The sequence below is a fragment of the Pecten maximus genome, chromosome 3, assembly GCF_902652985.1.
Source record: "Pecten maximus chromosome 3, xPecMax1.1, whole genome shotgun sequence".
NCBI lineage: Eukaryota > Metazoa > Mollusca > Bivalvia > Pectinida > Pectinidae > Pecten > Pecten maximus.
The window spans coordinates 22,080,015-22,091,577 of NC_047017.1; the positions used below are offsets into that span (position 1 = coordinate 22,080,015).

General features: G+C 33.0%; 1 protein-coding gene across 1 annotated transcript; it reads left to right on the forward strand.

Annotated features, from left to right (window-relative positions):
• Positions 1–2,781: 2,781 nt before the first annotated feature.
• On the forward strand, positions 2,782–11,492 carry LOC117323565 (alpha-soluble NSF attachment protein-like). Its single transcript, XM_033878854.1, has 9 exons — positions 2,782–2,971; positions 3,600–3,679; positions 4,337–4,453; positions 5,208–5,254; positions 5,423–5,500; positions 5,716–5,771; positions 6,568–6,652; positions 6,835–7,008; positions 7,486–11,492. Exons 1-9 carry the CDS (start codon positions 2,880–2,882, stop codon positions 7,630–7,632), a joined length of 876 nt encoding a protein of 291 aa, XP_033734745.1. The 5' UTR covers positions 2,782–2,879; the 3' UTR covers positions 7,633–11,492.
• Positions 11,493–11,563: the final 71 nt, after the last annotated feature.

Here is an 11,563-nt window from a genome sequence, read left to right on the forward strand (position 1 = left end):
CTTGGTGATAAGCTTTTGTTCTGCCACCATAACCTGCTAACCTAAACTGTGATAAGATAGCTCGAAACAAATTTATTGACAAAGATATGATATGATGAACTATCTGGTTTTTGTCAACTATATTGATCAATTTTTCTTTACAAATCATGTATATATTAATACAATGTATATGTGTGAGAACTAGGATAGTAAAGGTTTAGAGAACTTGGCACTAAGTATATACCTATTTAATACAAAGTTGATTATTAAACGATATCAACTGTATTCCAATAATAACGATTAGAACTCATTCAACAAGTCTTGATGTTGCCTTTTCATGTACAACTTGTTGAAAGTCACCCTTGGGTTAAGCTGGTTATGTTTTTGCTTCAGCATATTTGTAGAGAAATCAACCTATTTATTGTGATTACCTACAAATATCTTAATATATTGCTATTTTTCCCAATATTGGATTTTGTCACATTTTTCCTCAAAATTCAAAGCCATGGGTTCTATTTTCAATGTAGTTAGGAAAAAAAAGGCCATGAAAAGGATCCTTACCATTGATGATCAATGTTCAGGTCTTCTATCAAACAAGTACAAATCTGAAATGCCTGAATAACAAAATATCGTATTGGAATTATCTTTTAAAAACTCATTTGATTTGTTCACATTGTTTCTTTAAATATAGCATTCACTTTACTTTCATAAAATTATCATAAATGTCATAATATAAAGAAACAAAAACTTTAAAAATCTCTGCTTGAAAACATGATCAAGCATAATAGGTTTTTTTCTGTTTTGTACATACCTAAATCAGTACAAAATAAGAAAGTTACAATTTGGTAGTTTCCACAAGAATGCATACATATTACCAAAGTAGAATGCTGTGCCAACCTTTCTATTGTATTCATAATATTTAAGTATGGCTCCTTTTGGCTTTATTTCTTCATGAAACATTGTTTACAAACATTAACTTAGGCAAAGAAAGTTTTAAAATCTGTTCCCATAGATACATAGGACATTTTTTTTTACAGTATAAGCTAGTGTATCGCTATCTTGTCAATACTTGAACCTGTTTCTTTTTTATCAGAAGAAATTACCGTTAAATAAGTATGAAATCTACATGTTTAATCACTTAAAGTGTATTATTGAAAAGCCTTTCTACCACATTGAAAAACCCAATTGATCAATGTAACCCACGACAATTTATGTAGTTATGATATATAGTAGCCAGGTTAATGGACAGACAGTGAAAAATTGGAGTTTTCCAACAGGGACACGTTACAAAAGTAATGTATGTATAAAATCAGAGACCTATATACTAGGTCTCTGGTATATGCATATACCATAAAATGGAATCTGGAGGTCAATGTTGATATAACTAAAATCATGGTGTTTAGAAATTGTGGACAAATAAGAAAAAAATGAGCCATGGAAATATAATAATGAATAATAATGACAATATAGAAATTGTTGACAGTTTTAAATTATTGGGTATGCTGTTCAACTACAATGGGAAGTTTTACAAAACACAAAAACATTTTACAGAACAAGGCAGAAAAGCTTTATTTTCTCTGACAACTTCTCTTAGAAATCATTGCTTGAATGTAGAAACTTATTGTTTTATTTTTGATTCGTATGTAAATAGTATTTTATGTTATGCATCGGAAATATGGGGATTTCATAAAGCACCAGATGTCGAAAGCGTACATTAGAAATTCTGTAAAAAAAAATACTTAACTTAATAAGGTGCCTAAATCAACCTGCAATGACTTTGTTTACTGTGAATTGGGTAGATTACCATTAACTATTATGAGAAAATTAAGAGTGTTCAAATAGTGGTGAAACAGTCGGATAATCTGGTATTGAAAACATGTCTTGATGAAATGGTAAATGAGAATGACGTGTGGATATGTGACATTAAGAATGAATTAGCCGCTTTAGGTATTGAGTACATGTTTTATTCTAATTCACCAGTAGACTATGTTTTTAAAAGCATTAAGCAGAGATTGACCGATGTTACAAAACAAAACATGTTAACAGATATCTAGTTCTTCGAAAGGTAGATTATATATCGATATCTGATAGATAGCCACTGTGTACAGTTTTAAACCTATAGAAACTAAATATAAATGTATGTGGAACATCCTCACACAAATTAAATATAGAAATAGGTAGACATAATAATATTACCCAAATAAATAGAACCTGTAACAATTGTGATTTGGGTGACATCGAGGGCGAGTTTCATTTTATTTTGATATGTCCATTATATACAGGTCTGAGGGTAAAATGTATAAAACAATATTACTACAAAAGACATTCTGTTTTTAAATTAATCCAACTATTATCTGTTAATAATGTTAGAGAGTTGTCAAATTTAGGTTACATGTAATATCTATACTTGGCTTGCAAAAGACAAAATTTATTAGTGTAGATAATTTTATATTGAACAGTTTTCAGGTACATGTATGTAACACTCTCATGTACACATCTGTAGTTGTTTAATGCTATATATCTTGTATACCTATATGCCTTATAGAGCTCATCTGCACCCACCACTAGACCAGTGATTCGTTAAGTATAGTACTATGTCGATATTCTAAGCATGTGACGTCTTTTAAAATAAAACCTTTTACACCGGTTCAATCACAGACGACTCACTTTTGAGTTTGTTGCCAAAAATAACTTTCTGTCATGCCACACAACCGGAAATGACGGTCTCAATCTTGGTCACGGAAGTGCTTTAATCATAAATTAAAAGATATTCCTCCAATCAAAGTGTACGAGTGACCCAGACACTCATGTGAAGTAAATAAGGTGGTGGTTGTGTCAAATGTCCAATCGTCAATAGACGTATCCTTCTCAATAATTTCACAAAGGTACTGAAGATAAAGATGGCTTTTAGCGAGGAGAAAGCACAGCAATTGCTGATGGATGCAGAGAAAAAAGAAAAATCATCTGCAGGATTTTTGGCATCATTTTTCGGGTAAATTCGACGTTTCCTGTTCTTGTTATATTTTGATGAATTTGACATCTTGTGACTTTCCATCAATATATATATTTCGATTTAATGTTACATCAATCTTACGGCTGTATTTGGTGTGTATATGGTACCGGTGTAGATGACATTACATAACCGGTTATAATCTGGTAATGCACTGACTCGTCCACTTACTCGAAACAAATCGTTACATTGCATAACATATTGATGTTTTTAACGTAGATACAGAGTAGGAATATGGTCAGGATCATTGTAATGAGGCAACTCTCAAGCATTTTGAACATGACAAAATTGTTATACAAATGTCAACACAGAGCAATGAAATTGGTAATAAACCTGGAGAATGTCACAGGTATTTCTAAGATAGACTCAACTATATTGTGTTAAGTAACAATTAACAGAGAAGATGTTGATTGAGGAGAGAACAGTATTTTCACAGGCATAGTCAATCATAATACAAAAATATTATCAGAGACTATATATAAGTTAAGGTTATGCTATTGATTTATATTTATTGTTGACCTTTTTATGTTTGAATACTATTGATGTATACATATAGGTAACTTTAAGTATTCATGAAAACATTGAAATGTACTGTGTACCATTCTATTAGGTCACAGAGTAAACTTGAAGATGCTGCTGAATTGTATGTACGAGCTGCCAACATGTTCAAGATGGGAAAGAAATGGGCAGGTCAGTATCTATTTTAACCAGAGACTTTTTGATTTAAACATATTTTATTTGTAATTTACAATTTGTTACAAAGGGATTGTGCACAAGTTTTCCAACTTATATTAAGCCCTCTCCCGATACAATTTTACATTGAGAGAAAATTCACATGATGGCAGTTTTATTTACATATTTACAATCTAATTTTATAAGAAATAGAGAGACAGAAGGGGAGGGAGATGGAGAGAGTGACGGGAAGAGAGGGGGAGTGGGAGGGGGGAAAGAAGAGAGAGAGACAGAGAGAGATTTTATAAGATATTGATACAAATAATCTTATATATATGGGATATACATGTATATCTAAATACTTCATAAAGACAAATAGTTTTGTGGTAGACCTAAGCGGACTCGGGCAACAATCACTTTGGTACACAATTCGACTTTCCTTTCGTTCAAACTTGTCTAATGTCTATGATAATCCATGCCAGAGACTTATATAATTATGTAATGCATATCCTGCTATTTAAATCTGTTTCAACATTTTGTTCACTTAATATGACAGACAATATCAGAAAGTTACTGTACTTTTTACTTTTACACTCTATTTAGCTGTTGAAATATCATATTACCTCAAATTTACCATCATGTTAATAAATTCAGTCATGTTGTAAATATTTTCAGAGGCAGGGAACTCATTTTGTAAAGCAGCTGTGCTGCAGTTGAAGGTTGGAAGTAATCATCAAGCTGCTACAGACTATGTTGATGCTGGAAACTGTTATAGGAAGGCTGACCCTAATGGTATCTAGACTTGTTTACTTATGTACATTACTGTATGTACATGATTCATTGATTGACCTCAGATAAAAATAAACATTTTGTTCTGTGTAACAGGTGGCAGTCACTTGTGTAAATTAAACATCAAAGACATCTATATTTCCAGGTTTCTGGATTATACAGCAAGTGATTTTGACAAGTGTATTATTTCATTCTTTTAATGTAATTAAATGACTGTAATGTAACGAGACTGGTGTGTGTAATTGTAATTAATTCATTGCTAGTATTCTAATATCATTGTGTGTATAACAGCAATGGGGTGATTCTGCACACTTAGTGAAAATTGAATTTTGATAAATGAATCTAAATTTCAAACATAATTGATACTGGGGTTATTAGCTTTAATGAAGAAAAACACTTGCTGTAAAAATACCACAAAAATCAATCTACTGGATAACCCGAACATTATGGCCATTCTTAATTCTGGTGTTTAATTTGTGTCAATCAATGATGTTTATCAGGATCAATAATGCATAAAATACAGATTATCTTCATGAAATTATACAAAACTTATCTCTCAGAAGGGAAATGGTCAAGTTTGTGAATAAGTATAACTTAACAATATTCCACACATGTACATAGACATAACACCTTAGGGCCAAGTCCATTAAAGTTATCTGAAAAATGAAATCCGCTAATTAACTTGCTGAATGAATAATGTTCAATCAATGATTAATTGATGAATGAATTTTATTTTAATTGTGTTCTTCTTTTCCAGAGGCTGTAACGTGTTTATTAAAAGCTGTAGAAATATATACAGATATGGTATGTATATTGGTGGTTGTTCCTCTGTCAGTTAATTCTGATGTAACATAGCTAGTAGTTTCTTTCTTATTTTGAGTAAAATAACTCTTCATATTTAGATTCTCTAAAGACATAGTTTCGTTTACACTATTGTATTGATCAGTATATTGGCATTTAATTTTTTTTCAGGGGCGATTTTCAATTGCAGCAAAGCATCATGTAAATATTGCTGAGATTTATGAAACAGAACTTGTTGATATTGAAAAGGTAAGTCTTGCTCATTTAAATATGTAATATATTACAACTTCTTGATTAGACTTTGCATTTGACCTGATTTTCAGTTAAAGCTCCAACATTATATTAAATAGTAGGAGTTGATTAATACAGTGTAGAGCTCACAGCTAAGAGAAATTTTCTATGTAGCTAACTAGGGGTTAGGTATGTTTTATTATTGTATAATGTCTGTGTCTTGTCCTTTGCAGGCTATATCGAGCTATGAACAAGCAGCTGATTATTATAAAGGAGAAGAGTCCAAGAGGTAAGATTATTAGTGAAACCAGAAAAACTATGGTTTCCTCCATCCGTCTTGTATGTATGGACGTGTAACCATGGTAAAAACTAGCCACTATATACTGCTCAGCCAGATCTCTCTCTTGAGCTCGATTGGTTGAGCGTAATCCAGAGGTCCTTCTTTTGATCCCTAGCAGAGCTATTAAAATAAATTCAATCAAACACTCTGTTACATTGGCACCCATATAGGGACTCGGGAATTATACCCTAGCGTTGCTTGCAAAAGCATTGCTGTATCGAGGACAAGTTCTTTGCTGGAAAGGGAGTATGTTACCCTGGTAAATATTGGCCATAACAAATCGCTCAGCTAGAGTGATGTTCTCTTTAGCTCAGTCAGTTGATCATTAGACTAGCAAGCCAGAGTTCCCGGGTTTGATCCCTGTTGGAGGCAGCGATTTAAATTTAATCAAACATGGCCTCTGTTTCATACATAACACCAAAGTTTGTAAGCACTTTAGCAGCTTCATTCCTTGAGGTATTTTGATCAAATTTCACACAATGATAAAGACCCGTGATATCTTGGAAAAAATGAAGATTCAAAGTTATCATTTTTAGTAAGGGTCAGTTGGGGACATGTATTTCTTTAGCAAATACCTAGTATGCTTGTTTTTACATAGAACTTTTTAATTAGTAAGGGGAAAAAATGGTGGTTGATGACTACCTGATATTTCAGCCAAGTTATAGTAATACATATCAAGTTTTTGTTTGTCACATGACAGTATTCTTAGGTATACATCTTATATGTGTTAGTCTTCACATTCCAGCTCAGCCAATAAGTGTTTAGTAAAGGTAGCTCATTATGCAGCCCAGCTGGAGCAGTATGAGAAGGCGATACAGATTTATGAGGAGGTCAGTATACAGAAAAATGGCATCACCTAAAATATACTCTGCACATACACCATCTTGTGTTAAAACTAAAACACAGTCTGGTTAACTTGAAAATTTACAGCGATCAAGTTCTTTCTTTTTTTGAATTATCTCCCTTAGACCATCCCCGATATTCAGTGATATTTTGTTGTGATATTTTCCAGATTGGAATGTCTTGTATGGATAATCAGTTGCTCAAGTACAGTGCTAAGGACTACTTCTTCAAGGCAGCCCTGTGCCATATGTGTGTAGATGTACTCAATGCTCAGCTTGCAATCCAGAAATACGAGGACATGTTCCCGCAGTTTGGGGATTCCAGGGAGTGTAAACTTATCAAGGTATACATATATCATCATTACAGAATCACACCTGTATCAAATCACCTTAAACCCAGGTGTAGTCAGCCTCATGTTCCAATCAGATTTTTACTAGTAATTGTACTGTAATAGCTTTTCAATTTGATTGGTCAAAGATAAAGTTGTGGAGGCCATTCCAGTAAAATATATATTCCACGAGAAGACTCCAGATACAATAAAGAAATCGCAAGCATTGTGGCCATTGATGAAGATATGTTTTATTATATCATATTGTTTTCATTAAATCATTTATTCAGGTGGTTCTTGATTGTTTGACAAACCTTGAGTCTTTCCATTGGGTAGATATTTTACTGGAATAGTCCTAATTAATTGTTTTCAAACTTGACAGTCACAGTTGTTGAAATATATTCACATATTGTCTGCATTTTGAATTTATCTTTTTCTGCTTATTAAAACAAAATATGAAGTTCATGTTTTATTTGTGTGTTTCTTTTAAAGAAATTGTTGGGGGCATGTGAAGAACAGAACACAGACACATACACAGACGCAGTAAAGGAGTACGACAGTATCTCGCGATTGGATCAGTGGACGACTACCATACTCTTACGTGTGAAGAAAACAATCAACTCAGAGGACCTGCGATAACCTCTCGTTTATCATTACTGTTTGCCAATAGACTTCATTTTGTTATTATGCTGTGACCTTGACACTGATATTGATGTTGACATTATCTGAGTTTTACTGGTAATTAGTATCTCCCATCATAGTCCAACAAATTTTACTGTCTGTTTTGTTCTATTAATAGCAACTAGTTTTGAGAAATGTTTCAATTTAAATTATTTGATAAAATAGATATATTGCTGTATTCATAGTAGTGTACATATCTTTGCATACACATTTTATCTGTCCTTTTGATGAAAAATTAAGATTTTGAAATATTAGAATGGACATTAAATTGTAAGCTTATCAAAAAATTCCAAGTTTATCAGTATCTTAATATTTCATTGAATCAGTCAAACATTTTGTACAGTGAGTTGGTATGAGAGATTATAGAAAAAACAAATGAGGTTAGAGGTCATCAGGGTCAAAGGTGATAATGTTTTATTGTGAAAACTGACATTTTCAAAAGGAATCTTGTATTTGGGTGGTTGTGAGTTGGAAACGTTATGTGAGGTAACAAACCAAAATATTTGCATCAGTATTTGACCCAGATCTTTTCTTGTATCATATACCATCTAAATACAATTGTATATATAGTAACTACATGTTTCATTATTTACAATCTTAAAGGTACTTGGTATTTTAATATTTCTTCTCTGTAATGAAGATAGATATCTATCTAGTGAGAGGCATATTATGTGTATTTAATCTTTGATGTGTGTTGCCATGGATATTAGATATACATGTAGATATCTTTTCACGCAATGTATTCTTACAATATCACATATAGGTACTATAGATAGAAATATCTTGTCCTAAAAATAGTGTGTCTGATGTCACAAGTAACTGTCTTGTCACATAAAATGCTTACCAAGTATGTGATGTCACTAAGACTACAGATAGACAAATTTGGTCAAAGAAGAAGCTTGTGTGATGTCAAAGATATATAGATAAGGTAAAATAAACTTTTTTTTTCTTAAGAAACATTACACCCAAACATATAAAATATTTACTTTGAATAATTTCTGTAGTAGTATGGGTCTCATAAATCAGAGGGATGGTAATCGAACATCAATCAATTAAATCAATAAAAATTATATACATTACATCTCTGACCTAATTACCATGTTTGTTCCAGTAGCTTCATGAGGTTCATTGTTTTTTCCATTTTTTTTAATGTATGGTGGTTTTACTTTGCCAAATACAACATCTTTATACGTCTCTTTGAAATTTAAAGCATTGACGAGATGAAGAACATGTTTGAGATGTGTACTGTATATGATTGTTCACCTACAGAGATTATCTGTCTTTGTTATAATGACTAGGTTAAACATTGATTCACTGAAGTAACATTTGGCGTAGATGGCTAAGGTGCTCTAGTGAATCACAACCAGGTATGATCTTTTGTCTCGTACCTCTTTAAACACGACATACTGACAAAATAATTATTTGGTCTCATTTATGAAATCAATTTTGTTAATGCTCTGATGTCACAATACCTACCATTAGATTCAAACAAACAACAGAGGTAGATAAAAGTAATTTTGGGTTTCTAAGTGAAATATCTGTGTTGAAGTGCGAGAAAAAAAAATTACCCAGTACTCCAAAATCATGAAAGTGTGGAAATCATTGTGTTCTGTTGGTTTACTAGTACAATTGATTTTTTAACTGATCTTACTAATCAATAATACATTGTATACTCCCTCGTTTATATTTGTCTTTCATGAAATCAGATTAACAACAAGTGCTAATGTTCAACATTCCTGTTTTTAAGAATTTAATTTGGAACTGCTGGGCTATCTAGTCATACCTGTGTTTAAAGCACAAAGTGCTCTGTGTGTATTTTCTTGACATTCGTGGTTTTCAGATGTTGCATGCGTAGTGCATTAAAAGGCCTGAGAGTAAGTGAATGCAGTGCTGTTGTCACTACAACAGACCTAGTGTACAGTGTGCATTAAAAGGCCTGAGAGTAAGTGAATGCTGTGCTGTTGTCACTACAACAGACCTAGTGTACAGTGAGTTTCGTGGTGTAGAAAAAGCATCATGTATGGTCCTGGTATCTCTTTCTGTGGTAGTATTACATGTGACATAGTATTATAATATATAGCACTAAAATGTCACTTCCTGGTGTGAAGCCCACTCACGTTAAACCTGATTGAAGGTCTAATTGGACACCATGTCCAGTACTTCACTGTAGTAGGTCATGTTAATTTTTCCAATAAGGTGTAATTATATGTTATACGTGATAGATTCTTTCAATTTGAATTGACAGAAAATCACAAAAAAAGTGTCTCATATTGTTTACTTGATCAATAATGCCACAAAATTTGTTATGTAATAAATAAATGTTAGGTAACGCCACAAAATTTGTTATGTAATAAATAAATGTTAGGTAACGCCACAAAATTTGTTATGTAATAAATAGAAGTTAGTGGTATGATGAATTAGCTGTGATGTAGCTAAATCTTCAGACAAGTTATAAAGTAACCGTCGGAGACAACTTGACACCCATCCACATGACCCTGACTTGTGAGGATGATAGGCCCCATACATTGATACAAGGCTATGGTAAAACGTGACTTTGTCAACCTTCAAGAAAGTTAGAATCCACAAAATGTTTTACGGACCTGTATGCAGTCAGTATATCTTTTAGAAACATGTTGTCCATTGTCATTTTCAATAAAGCAATTCATAGACTAATACATACAGATCGATTCATTACCATGTTACATTGAGGACCGAAACTATTCATACACATTTGACTTCACTGAAAGGTTGATTGTTTTTAAATATATTGTTATATATGTTGTGATGAATTGTTGAATTGTTACCACTGTCCATATAAGTATTAGCTAGTGTTTTCTACCGGCTATAGGTGTTGATGTTTAAGTACATTTCTCATGCAATATATTTATAACTTGATTAATGATAATGATGTAAACCTTAGTAGATGTCCATTTTGTCTTCAGAAGAGACAGAAAGAACTCATTGTCATTGTTGTAAACCATGTGTGATAGTTCTTGTGAGCAATTTTAAACATTAAATATTGAATCAGGCTTTCTGAGATTGATCTATGAGTAAAGCTTGTTTCCACTGTGCTGATCTATGCATGTGTAGCACTGAGTGTGAACTATTATCTTCTACTTTATCTCTGATTTATATATTTATGACCTTAGTAGAACGTGGTTATTCTGTACATACCGCATGAAATAAACAGAGATTCATACAGAACCTGAGAGACTGAAATCATATCTACTGTGGTTGGAATGTGTCCATCTGGCATCAGGGTTTCTCTGTAGAACAGTTGAGCTCCATCAGGGTTTCTCTGTAAAGCAGTTGAGCTCCATCGGGGTTTCTCTGTAAAGCAGCTGAGCTCCATCAGGGTTTCTCTGTAAAGCAGTTGAGCTCCATCAGGGTTTCTCTGTAAAGCAGCTGAGCTCCATCAGGGTTTCTCTGTAAAGCAGCTGAGTTCATCAGGGTTTCTCTAGAACAGGTGAACTCCCTCAGGGTTTCTCTGTAGAACAGGTGAACTCCCTTAGGGTTTCTCTGTAGAACAGGTGAGCTTCATCAGTGTCTCTGTAGAACAGGTGAACTCCCTTAGGGTTTCTCTGTAGAATGTGTGAACTCCATTGATGTTTCTCTGTAGAATGTGTGAACTCCATTGATGTTTCTCTGTAGAACAGGTGAGCTATCACAATAGTTCCCCCGATACTTTACACCTCAGCTGTATATCCAGTAATCTGCACTTGGTTCTGATATTACCCAGTTACATGTTACATACCAGCATTGATAGGCCAACTTCAATGATAGACTATAGATAGGAAATAAATGTTTAATATCAAGTTTCTAAGACTTTTGTTTTCATTTCTTTAACCACAGGTTTTTGCGGTTTTTTTTTCAAGTACAGATGTTTGGT